The 23,608-nt window shown below is 40.5% G+C and overlaps 1 protein-coding gene across 2 annotated transcripts in view; it reads right to left on the reverse strand.

Moving 5' to 3' along the window:
- LOC105670765 (leucine-rich repeats and immunoglobulin-like domains protein 1) overlaps positions 1-23,608 on the reverse strand; it is a 193,235-nt gene that overhangs the window by 47,520 nt on the left and 122,107 nt on the right. For both annotated transcript variants that reach the window (XM_012364469.2, XM_012364470.2), the window contains one exon: positions 5,017-5,055. In XM_012364469.2, the coding sequence (XP_012219892.1) occupies positions 5,017-5,055 (39 nt within the window). The remainder of the gene's footprint in view (positions 1-5,016; positions 5,056-23,608) is intronic.

A 23,608-nucleotide genomic window follows, 5' to 3' on the forward strand; every position in this document is an offset into this window, starting at 1 on the left:
TCGCAGTAGATAAGACAATCCTATTATCAATAAGGAGAGCACATTAGCTTACATTATTAGTATAATCAACGAGTTTTGCATAAAATCTAAAATTATGACTCTAAAGTTAAATCAGAATATTATTCATAATTTTTATTTCAAACAATTTTGTCAACATTAGTTCACATTCTACTCTTATTTCATTTTATTTTACAAAATTAATATCACATAAAACTGTGATCAAAATTATAATACAGCTTGAATGCGAACTACTTGACAGTGAATGTGTACTAATGGGTTGGGTGTGGCATTTTCCCGCGGGCTCGCCGGAGACGAATTCCGGATTTTCGCGCCGAATTCTTCCGAACAGACGTACGTTATCGGATTACAACGAGAACGGTGAGAGAGGGAGGGAGAAAAGAGAGAGAGAGAGAGAGAGAGAGAGAGAGAGAGAGAGAGAGAGAGAGAGCGCAGAGAGCGTCGACGCGAACGTCAGCCCGGATATATTTCTCTCGGTGAAGTGCAACGTGTGCGCGAATGCGCCAGTATCGGGGGAAAGCCGGAATAAACGAGAGAACTGTGAAATAGGTTGCGGGAACAAGGTTAAGTTCTAGGATATCGGAATTCATGGCAAAATAGCGAACGGCACATAGGGTGCACGCGACGAAATTTATGATGCGGCCCGAATATTTGAGTGCGCACGGATGCGAGCGACAGTGATGTAACTCACACGCTTAGAGCGTACCTTCCGCCGCAGAAGAAGCTAAAGGGCCCTTCACGGTTTCGATTATTTTACCCTTTGCTTCTCCGACCTCATCGCAGTTTGACCTGCTTTTTCCTTCTTCCTTCTTCCCCAGGTTTTCTCAATGATAAATTATTAACGTTGTTTTTTAAGCAGCCTTGGAATACGTACGACTCCACTTCATCATTGTTTTAAGCGTACGCTACACGCCGTGTTACGGATATTCCTGTTGTAGTCTTGTATGATTCTTACATAAAATAAATATTTTCGCACCGGTGTATCGGTTTCCATATTTATCTTCCGCCTCTCCTTACTTTTTCCCGCTTTTTATCATTTCAGTGTTTACCGTTCAGTGCTTTGTATCGTTTACATTCTTCGTTCTTGTATTATTTTTATTCTGATGGGGCTTATCCCAGAATAATAAACAGATTTATTTTTCTCCCCCTCTCGACCTTTTCCTCTTTTACTTTTTTCTCTTATCCTGCTTTAGACGCGAGAGCCCTCCTGAGATTTGCGGGATCGTTGGTTACGCTACTGGCAAGAAAGTGTATCCTCCCGTCGCTATGATAAAACTCCAAGTCGCACGGTAACTTGTACGAAGAGCGAGTTGTACCAAGCGTAGCGCCATAGTTGTTGAAAGCAATAGCGACGCCGGGGACGCGGAATCCGATCGGGCCGCTCTTCGATCGCGTATCGAAACGTCAATCGTAATTGTCACAACGGTTGAAATCGATACCGCGCGCATAGCGGGCGATGAAGCCGCGGCGGCGGAATCGATTTAGTATTAAAATTTCACGCCGACGAGCGAGAATCGAGTGGATTACGGATTCCGGAAATCGTCGGGTCGAATGGATTCTCTTCGCTGAAAAGGCGGATACGATGGCGAGAAAGCCGAGAGTAGCCATATCGAATACCGGACAAAAATAAATTAAAAAGAAACGAGTTTCGCACCCAAAAGCTCAACCTTTCAAGTTATTCAAAAAATCTACATATATGTATATTTAAAAAGTATACAATACGAAAAGATTAACATAAATCATTGAGAACGTACAGGCATATTATCAATTAATAGATTTTATACTCGGACCTGAATTTTAAATTAAATATGAAGATAGAAAATAAAGTGTAGAATTAAAAAAATTAAGCAACAAAAATATTATGTAAGCTACACTTATTTAAAGTTCACACAAGACAAACAATGAGATTTCACATTTATAGCTTGGAGACACATGGGACTCTGACGAATTGACCGCGGTATTTTGTGCTAAATAAAAGAAAGGAAGAAAGATGAGCGGCCGAGAAATTAGGAGAGAAAGCTTCGAAAGGGGTTTGGGGAACAAGGTTAGCACTGGGATATCGGAATGTCCGGCGAGGTGGAAAAAGGATTCGTACGGAATACGATGGCAACTGTACAAATAAAATGGAGTCTCTCGGAAAAATCAAAGACGAGGAAAATACGGTTCCTTGGCGCATCCATCGTATTGCAGTGGTTTAGCAGTGCACGGCCGTTAAACGGCAGCCAAGCAAATAGAATGAAAATCGTTCGAAAAGAGACGTACGGGAGAGAATCGACTTCGTCGGGTAAATTAAAAGCGAAGGACGACACGTCGTTGTTGACGTTCCACGAAGTGCATGCAAAAACGAAACAAGGGAAATGTAAGCTTTTAGAAAAAGAATGTATTAAAAAGTCCGACTAGTAGACGGACGTAGGTTTTGTTCGGACTCGGCTGTTTTATAATAAATTATTGTTAGTATGATGTCTATATTTCATACATCATACGTTTTCCTCAACTCTCGCCAAAAAATAGCATTAACAGACGCGTTTGCACACTGAGTGCAGCACTTGTGCTTTCACATTGCAGCAATATATAGAAACCTTTTAAAAAATGCAAGCTTGACCAATATCATAAAGCGCTTTCAACAAATTCCAATCAATGAAACTAGTGCATTAATGAATTAGAGAGGCACAATTCTTATTTCTATATTTATAACTTTATTATATAATCATTGATAATTGTTAAATTATAAACAATTAAAATAAATATTGAAAAATAATTAATATTACAATATGCTTATTAATAAAATATTGCTAATGTTTTCATGCATTAAACATATAACATTAAATAATATATTTTAATATGTGAACGTTGACTGCTTTGATGTATTAAAATTTGTTGAAAACATCTCATCTTTCTCTTTTTCATAATTTTTATGACTAAATAATTCACTGATCGTCAGTTCGTTATGTTCCAGACGAGATCCCGATATATATGATTAAACGAATAAGATACGCTCTCGTGAGCGTCCAAAACGATGATGAAACTGAAAGCCCCATCTGTTTTACGTGACGCACAAAGATATAGTTGCCGAATGTACCTATAGAGCATTGCGGTCGCGATATCGGAATTCGCGATATACGTATAAAGTGGGCGAGCCAAAGTAACCGCGGGAGTGCTCCGAAATGGGTTGCGGGAACAAGGTTGAGTTCTAGGATATCGGAATATATGGGCGAGTAACAGTGCGCAGCACAAGGGGGTGGTAGCGCGGGTGAAATTTATGGCACCGACGGAAAGAGAGATCCCGAGAAGAGTGAGAGAGACAGCGGGAGAAAGAGAAAGAGACACGTAGAGAGAAAAAAAGACAGGTGGATAGAAGAGAGGAGGAAGTGTACTCGAGGACGTGGAATAAAATTGTTCGGTCTTTACATAAAACACTAGAGCGCCCGTCGAAGGCGAGGAACGAAATACCTCGTTTCGTCGGCGCAACAACATAATTCTGCCGATTCGATCCGCGTCGATAGGGACGAATTCGTCCCGTGGAAAAAAAAAAGAAAGAATGAATAAAGGACGAAAAAGGAAGAACGAGACACGAAACCGCGTTGTATCCGGTGGAAATTCTCTGGTCTGGCGAGATCGAATTCCTGGCTGCTCCCGTCTCGCGTGGAATAATAGAACGCTCGGGGGCGAATAATATTTAAGAAAGCGGTTTTGCTCCTCTCCCTCGATAGCAGCGGCAGCAGCGGCAGCAGCGGCGGCGGCGACCGCGGCGGCGGCGAGCCATGGAATAAGGATTTTATCATGAATCGTTGTAACGATCGTCCTTACGACGCGATTCGCCGCGCTTTCGAGAGCAAAACAGCGGCTCGCGAATTGGCTCCGGTTCAAGTCGAAACTCAAACGACAGCGAAACATGCGTATCCGGAAAATCTTGGTGGACAACTCACTGTTAACTCTGTAATGTGTAAACCTTATCGGACAATCCTACGCGATAAAATCGGAATGATAATTTTAATTCCTAAATTGCAACTTAAAATAAGAACGTTGCTTTTATATTGTAATGGATAGTCCGACGAATAAAAAAAAAGTAAAACAATCTCAGTAGATCAACTTGTAAATAACTTTGAGAAGTAACATTATAATGGGAAAAAGATGGTTATATTTCTCAAAAAAAAGTTTATTTAATATTGGAAAATTTTAGATATTTTTTTTTTTTTTTTACAACAATCTTATTTCCAGTCACAGAATAGTTACGCTGCGCCTAATGTCTCAAATTAATTATAACAATTTTCCTGACGACAGTCATTAAGACTAATCGCTCTTTTATACGACAATTTTCGACGTTTAATAATCCTCATTAATTTGCCAGAACCGCTCTCTGTTACGCAATTGATAATTGATCGAACGCGGCACGCGATGTAAGGTGATTACGGCGCATATTATTAGTTAATTTAATTGGCCCCTCTCTCTCGCGGCATCACCGGTAACATCGCGTGTACTAAGCAAATGAGAAGCTAATATAGACGACTATGTACCACGCGGTACATATTGGACCGCGTTCAAATCGAAACTCAAACAATGCTGCGGACGTGTTTCCGGGATCGTCAATGGACGCTAAGGAATCTGTGCTAAACGTTTTGCCGCGTGTCCCGAAATTACTTTGAACTTTAGCGACCGTCTCCGCCGACGTTTGCCATACACATACAATCGCGATACAGCGGAGCAACGGCAAACAGTGTTACATCAATTTAGCGAGACATCGATTTTGCGACTAGTATGAAACATGCTCCAAGTTTGCGTCCCGTATTTTATGTACATTTTATATATCCGTATTTTTATAAATAACATAACAGAGATACTATCGTATTTATTTTATTTTTTTAATTTTTAATAAAAATATGCTAAATATTAAAAAAGTTTCAACTATTTTTCAGTTTCAATAAAAGTCGCTCTTAATATAATGGAAAAAAAAATCGATTCTAATTGTAAGTAAAAATTAAAGAAAGTATAAAAACTTACCTCGCGAGTTTGCTGCGGTCCGCTTCTCCGTCGATTGCTCTGAAATTAAATTAAAACACAATAATTAGCGGTTTAATCGTTGTACAATACATACAAGATCATACAATTAATTACACAGTATTAGTTAAATGGCGAAATGTACGTAATTTCCTGTAAATAATTTTCCCGTAAGAGTTACATAATTTTGTAATTACATAGGCGACAGTATCGTTCTTGCAGCAAATTAATTTAACGAGTTTCCGTTCGTTACCAACCAATTCCTTCGGAATTTTCCATAAGGGTTGTAATCCCATAAAGAGGCAATGCGACCCTTACTGAAAGTAGCTTTAACTAGTTAAAGTTCGTCCCTCGTCGCAGGAAATATCTCTAACCGCGTTGTCGTAGTCGACAATGCTAGAGTCTCATCGGGATTTCGATATATCGATATCATAGAGAAGCGCAGAAGAGCGATTGTAACGCAGTACAATTGTAGCACTGCTCTTTATCAGCAAATGAAATGATTAATATTACTAACCCATCATAAAATAAATCACCAGGCTTGTACATATTTGTATTTTCTTTAAATAAAAATGGTTCTTCGCAGTAATCCTCGCTTACCATATGTGTATTTTGTAGATTAAATTACATTACTTTCTTTGTAAATATATATAATAAATAAATATTTTGTTGAGACGATGATACATCTAGTTTGACTAAATATTAAGAAATGCACTTTAAATGATTGAATCATGATGGATGAATCCCCAAGACGCCATGTTACAAATCAGGATTTTACATTGAATCGATCTCTCTTGTGAAACGAAGCGCCCGTCTAAACACGGATAATCGATCGTTGCGGTTTCTCTCGCTCGCTGTTTCGCCCGCCGCGGAACAAATTCTCGACGCACACCGGGAGCGAACGTGTTCCGTCGTTAAAAATGTAAACTCTACGATCTTACGGGCGCGGGTATGGTTCATTTGCCTCGTAAAGGCGAAACTAATGGTCGGCGCGGAGTTATGTACCCCATATTGGCTCGCATTCAAGTCGAAATTCAAACCACGCTGTGAAACGCGCGGCATGATCACCGACTGGGCCGTTACAACCCTAGCTGAAACACGAAATCAGCTTGTCAGATTATTAAACGTTTCGCTATCGGGCTGAATGTATGCATAACGCTGATGATTTCGGGCAATTTTATGCATTTTAGAAGATTAATGTTTCCCCGGTATTGTGTAGCTTTTTGTTACGAGATAAGCATCCTATATTTTGTATTGATTATCTATAAATTTCTCGACAAATTGAAAATTTATTTTCCGTCAAAATTCAAATTTCTTGGAAACTAAAATTTAACCGAGAGCCGTTACTCATAATAACTGTTTTATTTTCAATGTCAAAGAATTGATATGTGATTAAAAAAGAATATTAGGATCGAAAATATTTCCATGCAAGATAAAATCAGAATACAATTTTTTTTTAATTAAACTAGAACATAACATTTGTGTGCGCTACACGCGCACAATTTAGCCTTAAACATGTCAAATATAATATAAAAAAAAATACAATTGTTTAAATTAAATATTTACCTTTGTTCATATTTAATTCTTTTAAAGTCTTACATTTTAAACAAAGAAATGGTTTAGAATTCTAAAATACAAGATTTCAATGCATCGCAGTAAAGAAAATGTAAATTTTAAAAATCTAGGCTTGCCAAATGTTATGATATAAAATTCTAAAGTATAAAAATAGATAATTTTGTAATATGCCTTTGTTAAAAGAGAATAAGAAAGATATAATAAAATTATTCAATAAAATAATATAGAATTGGGTATTTTACTACTAATATTGTGCATAACTTCTTTTCCGTATCTACAAAATAACAATTGAAATGACAAATCCGACCACGATGAATCACAAACGCGGAAGCAGCGCGCGTTCCTAAGAATCGTTACATTCCCAGATCGGCACTGAAACGTTGATGTGAAACACGTACGTGAGATCACCAAGAACCGAGGACGGGAACCGCCTTGGTTGGCGGAGATATTGCCGCCAACCGCGAGAAGCCGGAACATCCCGAAGGAATTTTATTCTCTCATATGTGAAGCATCCGCAGCGCTAGAGCGCGGCATCGAATAATCTGTACGTTGAAAAACATTTATTTCAGTAAGAGCGAAATAACTGAGGACTTTATATGGAAAAATTGTGAATGGGTTATATGAAACTGTAACCTCTTATCATCGTAAAAATTATTCAATTTTTTTATGCAGATCTCTTTCTCTGTATAAATTTATCACTTATAAAATATTTCATAAATTTAAGAAATTATTCTTGCCAATAAGGACGCGAAAATTTATGTTAAAAATTTTAGCGATTTCTTAGTGCAGCTTCACGTTTATAAAAAAGATTATATGTTATTAGACTTTTAAAATTTTATTTCTAACTTATAACTTTTTTTAGAATTTTTATTTTAGATATTTTTTTAATATCATATGTTCAATAAAACAACGCTAAAATCTCAACAATAAATTAAATTCTTTAAAATTATTCTGATTAATCTGGGCTCGCAAATTGTCGCATACTGTCGCTCTCGATAAAATTCCATCATCGTAGAATGTTAATTACGGTATTTGAAAAAGAAGAAGAACAAGAAGTTATCAGTTCTTACAGGAGGAATAGTCGCGACTGAATTAGACTCGCGTAATTAGAAATCTTGTCGCGTGGGATAAATGGAGTAGACATTTCCATTCTCTGGACAGGAAAACGGACCTGTAGTTTCTGAAATCTGCGCTCGTAATTTTCTTGCCTGTCCTGGAAAGGATATGTCACGTACAAAACGAAATTAACAAAGAATCATAAAAAAAGTCGTGATTCTGTGTAGAAGTTATTGAAGAGAATTAAGATATACTCTCCATTTCTATCCCTAAAAGAAACCTAATTATCAATTGTTATGCATTATATCATTACATAACAATTTTTGTTTAAATCACATGGACGGTAATTGTGAATCTTTACGTGTTATGATATTCTAGCCCTCGCTAGCTTACTTTCAAATTGAGATTATTCTCTTTATTTATCTTCACTCGCTTCGGTATTCAGCGAAAACATCGCATTTATAAACGTATTTAAGTGTGAGATTCTCTCTAGAAACGCGACAGAAACCAAAGGTGGTTGAGAGAGCTGCGGGAGCAATTCCAGCCGTAAAACACCGCAGTCGTCGGCGACGCGGCGATGCGAATTATCGGTCGCGCGATTCCGACAACTTAGCGTTCCGCCGTTGTACGACGACACGACGACAACGCTATTCAAATTTCACCCCAGTCTTCGTTTCCCCACCTCATACGCCTCGTCGTGGCAGTAAAACAAATCCTTTTATCCCAAGCGAAGCGTTTCGTCTCCTCGAAACCGTAGCCGCGTTCATCCCGCAGGATGTGTTCGAAATGGAAGGGTGTGGAGAGGACGATGCAATTCCACGCTAACGGAGAACAGTTCGTCGGTTACGGCAAGGAGTGAGGAAAGGGAGAGGGGTATATTGCGCAACGCAATACGACTGCGTCCCCTCGCTGCTCCCTCCTCGCGCTATCGTCGCCCTCGCTGCCGCCGGCGGTGGCGGCTGCAGACGGCGCATAAGCCACTCGTCATTATTTCATCGAAGTCGGTAGCTAGTTCAACAGGTACGTTTCCGGCGCAATACGCGCGCCACGGTCCCGAGCCCGTAGAAATCGTCGGACTCGAAGAAAAGGAAGCGGAACAACGAGCGAAAGGTGAGACGTGCAGAGGGAAGCGGAAGAAAAGGATGGCGATACGTACTTGTGTATACAGAATCCGGAGTGGAAGTGGAACGCAATCCGTCAACCGCAGATTGTTTGGCGCGGCTGAGTCGGATTTATCGGAATTCATGTATTGAACGTCACTCTGTTTCATTAATTTCTATCCGTCTCGATATTAAATGTTTTGATAAATGAGTAGCGGATTCAAATTTCGTTAAGATAAAAGTCGCGTTTGGCGATAACTGTGAGAGAATAGGAGTTTCAATTATCTGTATCCGCGAGTTGATAAAATTCTACAATATTCAATCGTCTGTAACATAAAATTGACCGATATTTTTCTCATTCTTTTCAATTTTACTTTTAGCACCTATCAAATTCGGAACACATGGGCGATTTCTGGGACATCCGCACACAAATGTGCATGCCATCTTGCTTCGGTGCATAGGATAAGAGGCGAGAGAATGTCGAACATCGAGAGCTTCGACGGAACTGGCCTCGAGCCAGGGCATTACTTCTAGGAAGGTAGGAGAAAAGAGTGCAAGATAGAGAGAACGATACATACAAAGGACGATACGTACGCAAACGGGAGGAAGGCGCATAGGATAGGAATAAACGAGAAGAAGAGAAAGAGAAAGAGAGAGAAAGAGAGAGAGAGAGAGAGAGAGAGAGAAAGAGAGAGAGAGAAAAGAAAAGGAGAGGAATAGAGACCGAGGGCCGGTAACCCGAATGAATATTTAATTTCTGCATATCTCACCCCGAGTAAAGTTCAGAGCGACGGGATGGCCGGCTCGCTCCCAGGAGGGTAGAAGGAAGAGCCCCGTGTCCCTTGTACTTCCCAGTAGCCCCCGTGATATAGGGTAGACACTGCCGAGAATCTCTCGCCACCGCCACCGCTATTACCCTATCCCCCGCATAGCCCCCAATCCTTTCCCGCTATCCGGAGTTCGCTCTCTCGGGCTGCTTTCCATCGTGGTCGCTCGTGGCCGAAGGGCCAATTACGACCTTCCTTACGAGAGGGCGTAGGAGGGCGGAGACGAGGGCGAGTGCAATGGGAGGGAAAAAAGCCGGGGGAGAAAGGGAGGAGGAAAAGAAAAAGAAAATGCGCGCGAGGGGGATGACGAGGGACGTGGGCGAGACGAACGACGGGTGCAGCGGCGAGCGTGCTTGAAGAGCGTAGAAGCGGGGCGATGGTTGAGAGAACGAAAGGTCGTGAGGAGCCCGAGCGGGGTGGCCGGCGGTTTTAGACGAAGGTATTTCCACAGAGATCTGGATCTTAGACTCGATGGACCGCAGACCGTCGGAGGAGAGGCGGAACACGGACGCGCCGCCGACAGACGGGGGATGCGGAAGGGAATGGGTAGGACCGGGGTGCGGTCGAAAGTTTCAACGGGAGGATAAAGGCGCGAGCGAGATCGATTAGTGCGCCGGGGGTAACGAAAGAGTAATTTATAGTGAGGTGCGCAAAAGGCGACGGCGGGTTCGAAAGGAGAGTGGAGTGGAATAGTGGATTATAGCGAGCTGGAGACCACGGTCAAAGAGAGAATGAAGAATCGACGAAGAAGGAGGCGGCGGAAGAGCGGCTGAGCTGGTCGGAGAAATATTTAATTCTGCGTTCTATCGTTCGCACAAGTCGACAGCGGAACGTAGCCTATATATAGATATATATATATCTAGAGATAATAATGCACTTTTTAAATGAGACTCTCGCTCGATGGAGGCCGGATAAAGGAACGGAGATAAGGAGAAAAGAGCTTTAGGGAGCATCAAAGCCGGACGAGATTGGACGCTAAAAATGTACATAGCAATTGGACAAAAGAAGAAGCGAGCGAGAAGGCCGGGCGAGGAAAGGGACGGCAAAAAAGGGCGCCGCCGTCGTCGCGGCGGGCGACGAAGGAAGGCTCGGAAAAACACAAATAACAATCAACGAAGGAGATCGACAAAAAAAAGAAGAGGGGAAAAAAGCACGTGTAGAAAGAACGCCGTGACAAGTAATTCGGGGTGTCCAATGCGAGCCGAGACGGCCGAGTTATCCGATAATCCTGCTAGACAATTGCTGAAACCATAAGACCGTGTCGCTTAGGGAACTTTTTAGTCATGTTAGATACAAAATGATAATATCGAGAGATGATACCTGCAGAGTGCTTTCACAATTGTCTTTTTTTGTATAATTATAATTTGAATAAGCTATAATTTATTATTGAAATATTTATATTAGTAGTTTAAAACAATTTTCTCGATTCGAATAAAATTCCCATCTATTTATCTTACTGTTCATCTAACAATAAATTATTTTTGTGAAAAGTATTTTAGAAACTCATAAGCCGAGATTACTTAAAGCTTACTTACGCTTAGTTTTAATTTAAAACTGCGCGCAATTATATCAAATTGCGAACGTTGTATCATATCTCTCATTACGTTTAGAAGATTTAATCTCAGGATAAACTGTACACCTTTTAGCAGAAAAGTCTTGAACGTCGATACGAAAAATATCACATCATCGTCACGAGAAAAATGCGACATTTTCGTAATTTCTCATTTAGCTTATGCGAGAATCCTGGAGTGCTTGAATGGTTACGAGCGCGATATACGAGATACACAGTGGCTATTGGCGGCGGTCGACACGAGATAGAATGCAGATATAAAAAGTAAATAAAAAAAAAGGTAAATGAAAATGAGGAAGAGCTACCGAGGGAACGGGTGAAAAGAGTGTAGCCTGCGAGGGTGGAGAAGAAAGACAACAATGAAGACGAGGGTCGGGAAAAAAAGAAAAGAATATCTAGGGAGGAAAGGGTAGAGTGAGGCGGAGGACGGGAAGGCGAGGGAACGACGACGAATGAAAGGAAAAAAAGAAGAAGAGGGAGAAGCCGAGGCTGGTAATTTGGATCGAGTCGACCATCCACTCAAACTCCGGGCACTAGTGGCGTCCGACCCGCCCCTGTGCCCCCTTCGCTAAAATCTGGATCTTACTCGATCTAAGTAGACCTTAAAGTCGGATAGCTCGTTGCGGGATAAGCTAGCGCACTCCCGTGTAATATCCGGCTCGATTCGAAAATGTGTCGTTTGAGGAAGATTGTCGGAAGGAAAGAGATTCTATTGTCAGAACAAGAACAAAGTTATGCGTATGAACATGTGGATAGATGAATACATAAGCCGTTTATTTTAGATGTGAACTAAACTTCGTGCGAGATCTAAGACTGAGAAACTTTGAGAGTCTTATTAAAATAAACATTATCGCATTACGAACGTGTATCTCCGCCATTCCTTTGAATTTATATGTCGTTCTGCGAGGACATATAAAAACTTGTCATTTTTAACATAAAGATAATGTACAATTTTCAACAAAAGTATTAAAGTGTGCTCTAAATTATGCTAAGTCATATTAGTTTAGATTTGAAAAATGTAATTACGTCCTTAGATATTAGCAATCGTATTTCAGAATTCGGAATATTGCCGTATAATAACTTACTATGCTTTTCATGTTATGCACGCTAGCCAGTTCTAACTCGTACAATTGGTAACTCAAATTTGTGGACTTTAAGATAAAATACGCTTCCTTAAGTTAAGAATCTTTTTAATCGCTTTAGTATAATAGTGAAACGTGCGTTTTGTAGAATACGCTGAAACGAGATTAGTTCGCTATCTAATTTTGCGGACGATTATACGGGTAGACTGCGGTGGGACCAAAAGCCGTGGAATTAAAATTAGAATTCCACTGGATGGGATACGTGGCAAAAAGTCAGTATAAGGGGAGGACGAAATGAGAAAACTCGTGACAGAGAGAGGACATGACGACAATGAAAAAGCGCAAAGATTGAGGAAAAATATGAGCAGAAAGAGAGAGAAAGAGAGAGAAAGCAAAAAAAAAAAAAAAACGCGGAGATTGGTAATTCGATTGCAACCCGGGAACCAGTATTGTCCATCTGGCTGTCTTAAATCTCGATCTTCCACGATCTAAGTAGCCCCTAAAGCCAGATAGAGTGCCGATACGGTAAGAAATACGATAAGGAAATGGCGAGTCTTTAGAAGCGTATTCGGAAAAACAAAACTAGGTAAATGCTGCTGTATTTAACCCGGCGATCGATACAGCGACGCAATTGCGCGGACAATTGGCCGTGTAAAAAGAAGATCCGAAGAAGATTCATAAGAATTAAAATTGCAACTGTCGTGCTTCGCAGAAGGTATCTAAGCACCGCGAAGGATAAGGTTCGAATCATTTAAGAGCAGAATTGCGAATAGAGAAAAAGGAAAGAGGTGCTCAAAATGAACAGTTAGATCGGTGTGATATATAAACCGTAGATCCGCGCGCGAACGCACACAGACGCGCGAACAGACGTCTTCGAACGACGAACGATGCGGCGCGAAACGTGGGAGGAGTAAAACCGCCGGAATTAAAATTACAATCTCCGCAGATAGGGCACAGCGCGGCAAAAAGTAAGCGTCGGCCGAGAATAAAAACCCGACTCGTCCTCAGAGAACCACGAGGCGAGGAAGATGAGGCAGATCCGAGGAATAGGAATGTGATAAAGGTAAAACGATAAAGGAACGAAGGAGGGGGGAAAAAAAGAGAAAAAGCCGAGACTGGTTATCCGCGCGGCGAGAGTCGGTATCGTTCTCTTTTCACAAGCCGGGGCACCAGCGGCGTTAGCTTACATCCCTGAACCACCCCTTTTATCCCCAGTGTTTCTCAAAATAGACTACGCGCAGGAGAAGTTAGAAAATACAATTTACAAACTCTTTTATCATTGAAATAAATTTTATTGAAGCTGTTTCTGTATCAAGCAACAAATAATGTATTTGTTTTTATATTAAATAATACATAATTAATTATTCATAATTAATTATTTTATCAAATATGTTGTCAATGAAGTCAACACATTGTTTCTTAATTAAATTCTCAATTAAATTGCCAATTTTTAAAATTCTATTTAATAAATGTATGCAAAATCGTAAATTGGATAAATATCAATATGTATGAATTTTATTGAAATGCTTCAAAAAAGAAAAAGGGAAATAATAGATTTGAGAGAGCTTGAGAAACACTGTTTTACCCCTTTCGGTGCGATATGCCAGCAGCGTTTCCCCACTTCGAGGCGGTGACTGAAAAGAAGAGATGGTCCACCCCGCGAGAAACCCCGGAAATTGGAATCTTAAATCGATCTAAATCCTCTTTATCGCCGAAGGACTCACGGAGGAATTCTCCTTCAGAATCGGCCATATCGCCGCATGCCGGTCGACGTGTAAACGTAACGACGATTGGCTCCTTGTCGTTCCTCCATTATGAAACGGCCGCCTCCGCATTTGTGCGACGCGCGATCTCCCGAGACTGAGATTCGATCTTACGCCTGGCCAACCGTACTGGAAAGTCGGTCGACTGGAGGCGTCGTGTATTTTCGCGTTTCCCCTCATTTTGCCGCTGTATCACGAATTGGTTTCGTGTAATTGGATTAGCGAGATTAGAGAGAGCAATAGTATTTCGGCAAATGGTACGGAAATATATAAGGATACAAATTTGGTGATCCCCCCCTTTTAAGCTCCTCTAAAGATTTCAATTGTATAGAAGTTCTTATTAAATTGCCCAAATATATTTATTTCTTCCGGACAATAAAAGGCCTCCTCTTCCTCTCGTCCGTTTGAGAAGTGCCGCATTAAAATCAAAGCAACCGCTCACTAATCGCGATGAGTTCCGTGGCGAAGTGCGATCGCATATTATTTAGTGGGATTTAATAAATTTGCATCTCTCTTCGCTGTCTCTCTTGCTCTCGCCCCCCTTCCCCTATTTCTCTTCCTATCTCTCTCTTTCCCTCTTCCTGTCCCAATGGGCCGTCTGTGAATTCTATCGGGTTTTATGCCGCCGGATATGTATATACGGAGGCATAGTGAGTGATACGCCCACGGCGAGAGCGACTCGGTCGGTCGACTATAACGCATAGTCCGGTAAATACGGAATCGAAATTCGGCAACACCGATGTACAGCGTGAAGAGAGAAAGAGAGAGAGAGAGAGAGAGAGAGAGAGAGAGAGGGAAAGAGAGAGAGAAAGAGAGAAATGCAGAACCCGCGATACATTTGCTGCAGAGGATTTACCGGCAGATAGTCGATTACATGCCTCGCTTGCTTATTGCGCGCTTTGAGCGTCGAAGCTTGGAGACACGTATAACGGCATCGGTGACGCCGGCGAGTGAGAGCGGAAAGATTTTTGCGACTTTGCCGAGCCTGAAGCGCGACGGGGAGTCAAAGGTCGACGCCGCGAGGTTCATAGTCATCCGAGCTTTGAGGGTGATTTCGTGCGCGTAACTGTGGATCAGAGTTGCTATTAGCAAATATTAAATCAAACGTGAAACCTGGCTAACGTGGATTACAATTACGCGGAAGAACGGAGAACATTTGTGAATATTAATGTGAATTTAAACAATTTGAATTTAAATTTTTTTTACGTGTAAAAAATTTTTGTTCATCGAGAATTACAGTTCTGCATATTTAAAAAAAAAACACGATATAATACGGAGAACGATTTTACTGACTCTTAATCCACCTATTATAATTATAAAATATAACATTCAAATGCCACTTTCTATATTCCTAGTTCAGTTAGCGAAATAAAGCAGCAGGAATTATGGGATACATCATACTTCATAAAACGACAAGTTGTGCTTTCATTTCTGTTTGCGATCTCTCTCTTTCTCTCTTCTAATTAATATTCGCCATTTAATATCAGCGCCGATAAAATGCTCGACGTGCGCAGCGCACAAATATTTGCGAACGCAATCTGCAAACCGCCGGCGACTGAATTTGCAACGCAACTACTCGAAATTAAACGCAGTCCCTCCTCTCTTATTTCCATGATCCGCGTGTATCCTTTGCACGCTCACTGCGACACGAGGAACGAGAAAGACAACGCCCAGTCGAGAGATTTGCTCAAGTTACACTTTCAACTGCACGATCGTACGATAATTTCAATTAGGTGAAATATCGATAGCTCTCTTCTCATTTCATATTGAATATCACAAGAATCTATATTACCCGATACTTTTTTCAAAAATATCTATAATCCTCGATATTACTTGTGATATTTAAAGTGAAAAAACTCAGCAATTATGAATTAATAAAAATGGAATCAAATAACTAATATGGACTATAAAAACTGTAAAAGATATTTTAAAATTATCATCCATAAAAGATCGCGTTAATGCATTTGTAAAGATCAGAGAAAAGGACACCTATATAACTTATATATTCGACACTGCCTTTCGTGTACCTATATATAGTTTCGATTATTAGCAAAGTATCGTAAGCATGACGTTATATGCCTATTGGCGGTCAGGTGTCCTCGAATACGAAATATTCGTAGGATTCCATCGACTAGCCGACTCGCTCTCCAGTTTCGGCGTCGCACCCGTGCGGTAATCCTGTTTACAATAGCTGATTGCAATAAAATTTACATGCACCGGCGTTGAATTTACATGCGGCGGCAGTTAAATTCATGCGCGTCGCGCGCTGCACGCAATTTACATACGCCATACGCGGGAGCCCCGAATTTTATGCCGCGCGTAGCGTTCACACGTGCTTCATTTCCCATCCCCCGTCCTCGCGCCGTCCAGCGGCTCATCGCGAGCTGGCGAGTTCTCTAATTTTTTTTTACTCGTATCTGAAAAAGGTTTCAGTACGGGTGGACCAATTCGCGATATCGGGCTAAAGAGAAACGCGCCTGTGTCGCAAGCGAGCCACGATACCGCGATTTACTGTCCATTTATCTGCGCAGGAATCGGCGAGTGATAAATTTCGAGTATCGCGCTTAAACGAGCACACCGTTTTACCACCAGTGCTCCATCGTAGAAAAAACACGGCTCATTACCTAGATTCGCGTAATTTTGAGTGCAAAATTTACCGGCTGCTCAGTATTGGCAACCCGATTATAACTCGTGTGTGTGTGTGTGTGTGTGTGTAAAAGAAAAAAATTATTCTAATGGATTGATAAACTCTAATTGAATGAACAATTTGCGCAAAACTAAACGCAGAGAAACTTTCCGCTCCAATCGCATTCACAGGTCTCTCTAAAGCGCGTGACCAAAATTTCCGACAAATTGTTGTCAGATAATAATTTCGAGTAAAATGACATTTCCTAATCAAATTAAGTTATTCTAATTCTTGATTAATTCTTAAACAAATTAAGAAGTAAGTAGATAAAAACAACTTTAGTTATCCTGGATTAAATTTAATCAAAATTTGTGACATTAATTAGTAAGCTCGTAATTTCAAGGAAATGTGCCTTTTGATTCGCTCGAATCAAGTTTTAAGTAAATTACTGAAATACTCACATTTACACCCATATTTGCTTCCATCATTCGACGACGAACGAATTTTAAGATAACCATCCCGAAGAAATTCTTATCTGTTTATTCGATGAAAATCAATTCTTAAGCAGCTGGATGAATTCAATCAAAATTACATGTATGAACTGATCATATATTAAGCGGATCGAATTATATTATAATCGAGAGTCCTTCCACGTCCGACCGAAATTCGCGACGACAGTCTGCGAGTAATTTCCAGCGAACGCTGCCTCGATAATCGAGATTATCCGCCTTCTAGTAGCCCACTATGCCGCGTAATGCGCTTCGTAAAACGTTCCATCCGGGTAATCGACGAGTTATCGAGAATCCCCGTTTATCCTCTCACACATACACGAACGTGCGTTAAATCGCGCACCGTTCTTCTCGCAAGAACAATATTCTCGGCGGTACGCCTGTTTCACGCCATTTCGCCCGATATTGTTGGGTTAAATTTTATTATTTCAACTGTAAAGTTTATTGCCAAAAACACGCAGTAGCTCGAATACGTATCCACTCCTGTAACGAGTATGCGAATACCGAAATATCGAACTCAAGATACTTGCACCGTTTGTTTAGCATCAAATTTTTATTATCCGCGATTTCCGTATGCAACCAAATACGGCGCAATTTTAAGATTTCCGATAAACCGAGAATGCTCAACAACAACCGCATCCATTCAACATAAGAATGCAAAACTTGAACATTCATCATTCAAGTTTACTTCGAGGAACGATCGATGTAACCTTGTTTCGACGACGTGCTATAATTTCATCGTGCTAAAGTTTCTCGCGGTTACAACATAATCGACTTTTTTTTTTTTTTTTTTTTTTTTTTTAGCAAGGTCGTCATCTATATAACTTATGATTTACAATATTAAATCTCTGTTCAAATATATATAATAAAATTTCTTCAAAAATTATTTAAAATTATCTACAATAAAATTTACGTTCTATTTCTTAAAAGTTCCTGTCACTTTCAGATATCAATCTCATTAGAATAAAATACGCATCTAATGCAATGTCGTTAACAAGCTGCATAAAGATATTCAACAAAGAATTAGACATTAATGGGAAAGGTGGTGACAAACTTATATACGGCCGCTCAATATTAAACTCGTCTGCGTTTAACAATCACATGCTTTCATAATAATGTCTCAATCTGAGAGGGAAGAAATACGCTGAAAAATAGATGCGCTAATACGTTGAAGTCTGCACGGAACCCATAATCAGAATGAATAGCACCGTTTAAATCGCGATCTAGAGTCTTATTCCACTTTTCCATTGTGACAATTGTTCACCACAGCCGTGCACATTCGCACAACCTTGGTCTCCTTTGCAACCGCAAAGATACATAATTGGGGTACAACTATGCCAGAGGCATGTAGAGAGGAAACCTCAGCTTGCATTATTGAAAAGCTCAACTTCACGTTCTAAATTTCACGGGCCTTATCTCGGAATTAAAAATTAAACGCGCACCCTGAATGCGAACTTATCAATCTAGGAAGAGCCGAGAATAATACGAAAACGAATTACAGAGAGTAATTTTAGGAAAAGGAGCGGCGCTGATTAAATTCCAAACAATGTTTGTAAACTCGCTATCGTGTTTTCTTCACTATGTCGCGTCTATCTAAAGTTTTTAAACAAGATTTAAAGCGCCGTTAGGTAACATATCGCGTTTCTAGATTAAAGGCTCTTACGGGGATCTCGAACGCCGCGATATCAAAGGAGAGACGTGAGACGTCACGTACACACATTTAAAAAAACCGGAAGGATCTGATAAAGCATGTTTTAAGATGAAGGCGTAAACGTCGGAACGAGCATGTCGAGCAATGCTCCGCGGAAATAATCGCTGCGCATTATTTAACGGATTAAAAATAGCGCTCGGAAAAAGCGAACAAGACATTATGTTTCTGACTTATCCGCGGATAAAACAAAGCAGAAAAAAGAAAAATAGAATAACAAAAAACAAAATACGTGAGAGAGAATTTCTCTTCTTTTATATCTTTATAATTACGTATTTGAAATCATTCTTGCCATATATTCACGCTGATTGTACCAGTATTTTATGTTCGAAAAAATTGATAGACGTAAGAGAAAAATAAATTTGATATAGAGGTAACTACTAAATTTTTTAATTTATATATATATATATATATATATATATACATATATATCACTTTTTTAGCACACACTTAATCTTTATAGTTTCCACCATAACTGTAATTTATATCCTTTTGTTCCGACACGTTTATTTGTTATGTAGATACATTGTATTCTATTATTACCTTATAACTGCCGACTCACTTCTGTATATATAACGGTTGCGCTTTGCTTTTTGTTCTTAGAGGATTTATCCCAGAACATAATAAATTTCCCTCTCTTTCCCCATTTCTGTTCCTCTCTCTCTCCCTCTCCTGCTGTTCCCTCTTTCTCTCTCGCACCACTCGACGCGGTGCCGTGAACAAACACAGCGATGCAACACGATATACAGGATGCGAATCCTATATTACAACCACCGGCAGGCTGTTACCTCTGGGTTCTTGTGCAACGTGCATGGAAACATAATGGGCGCATAGTGGTTGGCTGACTGTTACATTATTAAGTAGTTGAGTGCACGTTAGCTGCGAAGTGCTGTCAGCCTCCATTCAGATGCGGCCCGGGCGAAACCAGTAATTTGGCGTTAGCCGGAAGGACGAAAGTTTCCGGGGCGGAGGGAAAAAGAGAGCGGGATCGGGGGCGCCCCCTTAATCGATTATTCTCTCGCGGCAACCGCGATAAACAATGTTGGAAAACTTCGGGGGGATATTATCCCCCCGTGCCTCCATCAGGTGGATGGGTAAGCGCCGCGCGGTCCGGAGAATTTTCGAGCGTTGCAGGAATAGCGGAAGAAAAGGAAGGCAGTGGCCAAAGGGAGGATTCTTTTTATTCTCCCGCCGTCGCGGCGATCCGATTAAAAATAAATTCCACAAATGCTTGCCACTCGTAATGGCGGACTACGGGCGAAGATAAGAGTTCTTAAGAACTCCGTTTTGTCTATTCTGTTGCGTTTAATGGAAACTTTCTGTCCCAGGACGCGAGATAATGTCCGCTTTGCCTATGAGAAGCGCACAGTCGTGAACTCAACTCTAGTATATCTATAGTTAAAACTGTAATTATACTTCTATATCCTCGTTACAGTTTCCTCGCTCTGTTTGTATCTCTCATATTATTGTAATGTGTACTGACAAAGAATTTTTCTTTTACTGCTTCTATTTTTTTTTTTTTTTTTAAATATAATAAAATAATACGAGCAATTCGAATAAATATTTTTACGCTTATCAGTATAAAGCGGCACTGAATTCTCATATTTATAACAGTGTGAAAAGCCACGACCCTCGCTTTAATAGATTCATAGTCGATTTTTCGAGAGTCTTCTTTTCTTCGCCCTTTACACTTCATGACGCGGAAGTTATAATATCGGAAGGGTTAATTCCACGTCGGAGAACCTCGACGACGCGGTTTCTCGCCCGTCGGTCGACTGTCTCCTAAGCGTGACGGCGCGGCGGCGACGGCGGGCGAGGCTCGTTATCGATTTCGCGAGTGCCGCCGAGAGTGACTTAGCCCATTCGTTGCATACGGGAGACGACGGCAGCGGCGGCGGTGCAGCTTATCTTCCTACCGCGCGCAGCTCCGTAAGACGCGTTTACGCGTCATAGATTCCATTATATTTCTCCCGCTCGCGAGTAGCGACATTAGCGTATCTATCTACCACGGCTTCGCTTTTTATCGTGCCCGACGAAACATCTTATTGCCCGCCCGTAAATGCACTTACAAATACATACATCTTTACGTTCAACTAGAATATTTGTGTTGGCCCCGTGCCAATTCGGCGCACTATATTCTCGATAGAATTATTAAATACTAGGCCACTCTGTAGGGATTCCGCGGGATCTCTTTAGTTTTTAAAAGAGTCCAGCGTGAGATTAGCAAAGGCTTTGGATAGATTTTAATCGCCACGGGCGTTCAACGCGTTAGCACCGCTACACACAAAGCGCAAAAGCGTCTAGCATCTTGAAATGTTCCCGCGTTTTTGCTAGAAATCCATATCCAGACGGAAATCTTCTTTCAATAAGAAAAATGCTGATATCTGCAAAACTTTGATGTAAGTTTGAATTCTGAAAGACCGCAAAAAAGTGCGGTCTTGCCAGTATTAACGCCATCGTCGATTCGCGCAATATTCTGTTCGAACCGACAAAAACAATCTTTTAATTGAGCCGCGGAAATCAAGATAAAAGACGCGTCTATTCACTTGGACAAGCGGTCAGCTCTAATCTTCTTCAAGGCTGCTCCTCTCACGAAATTCTATTATATTCCTGGGCAAAAGGAGCGCTCTTTAATGCACCGCCGTCGCATTTCGCGAAACCGAATACGTCCTGTCCTATCCTTTCTCCATCCTTCGCCGACGCGACCTTTGCCGGCGCGATATGTCGACGGAAGCGGAAGGCGAAGCTCGCGCGAAAAATACATACGGAGATACCGAGGAGCGGCGCGGTGCTTCTACGCCCGCGGTCATGTTTTCGTAATTAATCGGGCGCGATGTTTAACTTTAGGCTTTTAGCACGGTTTAATATTTCAGACCGCGCGTTTTCGCAGCGCTGGCGGTTTCGCACAGAATCCGTAGCAGAGAGAAATGCGACGCAATTTTTACGCGCTCGTGTTCGCTGTCGGGGGAAAAAATGATGAGAAATGTAAAGCGCAACGTTATCTCCCGCGCGTTATTAATGCGATAATCGACATGAAAATATCGCATAAACCTTGAATATTTTTCTATTCCGACTTGCGTGCAATAAGCATTAATCTCAGTATTTTTATTGTTGCGAATGCTTAATACAAATTTTTCAGATCATAAAATTTTCCTTTATAATTTCTTTAATAAAATTCATCAGCATTGTTTTAATTTCTTTCAATTTACATATTACGCCATTGTAAAAAATTTAATATTCTAAATTATTCCAATCGTAATTTTAAAATACTTAAGAATTGAAGAGTTCGAAGAAACTCAATATTTTTGTTATTATTGCTCTTTTCATGAATTTGTTGAATTTTTGCTCTTTTAATGCTTCATATTTTTTCATTAATGTGATTTTCAGTCTTGATCCGCGGTATATGTAAAAGTTATCTGTTCCCATTATTCTGTACGTACAGTATGGAACTTCATAATTCGCAAGACAAGATAAACTTTGAATAATGCATCTTAAGAACACCATCAAGCGTGTGCACAAAAAATTCATCGAACCAGTTTCTCGTCGACTTGGCGAATTATATCATCTCGCGCGGCGAGGTCGGTGGCGGGTTTTATTCAGCGCTCGAGTGGACAGTCTCGTTGCATCAATTACGGATATCCATTAGCCTAATTAAGCCTCGCGACACGCGCGGAACTGCACCGCTCGAAGTACACCCCAACGAGACTGACAAAATGAGAAAAGAGACAATGAAAAATAAATTAATAAAAAAAACACACACACACGAATTAAAATCAAGCGAGAAAAAAGCAAACAAATTATATAAAAGCAGTAAATTAAAAAAAAAATAAATTAAAATAACGAATCAAAATTGTGTGTGTTGTAGATAAATTGAGACGAGAAGGTGTAAATGATGTGAGACGATGAGAAGAGAAAAGCGATGTAGACATACTGAGGGGAGGCAAAATATACTCTCGAAAAGTTTCGACAAAAGCGAAGTACCGCCTCCGCCGCCTTATGGGAAATTACACGACGAGCTCGGCGGATTACCGTAACCTTTCCAAGTAACTCGTCCTCCCCCTACTTTTCGTTGATCCCCTTTTCCGCTTTGTCGAGTCATTCTCGACCTCCGTCTCATTCTGAGAAGGTTGCAAATCTCCTTCTAACGCCTATCGCGATTTTACCTTGAACGTATTCGAAAAATATCGACATGCCATCATGAGAAGGCGAATCGAACGATGATAAATTTGAGGATTAAGGTGGGGTGATGATTCTTCGGAAACGTCTGAATTTTTGCGTAGATCAGTTTAGTAATACATATAGATAATCACACGATTTCCTTCCATTTTCTTTCCTTTCGGCTTTTTTCTTCGACAAATTTATTATACGTTAAGTTCTTCTAAAACTGTATAATTTGCTATATTAAATATATTCATCTAGAAATAGATTTTCATTTAAAAAATCGATTTAAAATTAACCTAAAAATATAATTTTGTTATTTAATTGCACTTTTAATTAATTATTTTTAAATATAAAATAATTAAATGTAATATATATATAATGCTCCTTTCGTCTCTTGCTATATCTTGTTTCTAATATTCGCGGTTTTGAGATATATCTAAGACATCTCTCAGTCTTGATCATCAGAACGTAACGCGCAGTGGGGCGCGACTGGGAACATATGCATAACACATAATGCATATGCGGAAGCTCAACGTCGGGAAATTTGGAGAGACTGAGCGCGAGAGAGATTTTAAATTGGATTGAGCGTGTTAATGAGTTTTGCAAATTATTGCCTCT

This window comes from Linepithema humile, chromosome 2 (genome assembly GCF_040581485.1).
Source record: "Linepithema humile isolate Giens D197 chromosome 2, Lhum_UNIL_v1.0, whole genome shotgun sequence".
NCBI lineage: Eukaryota > Metazoa > Arthropoda > Insecta > Hymenoptera > Formicidae > Linepithema > Linepithema humile.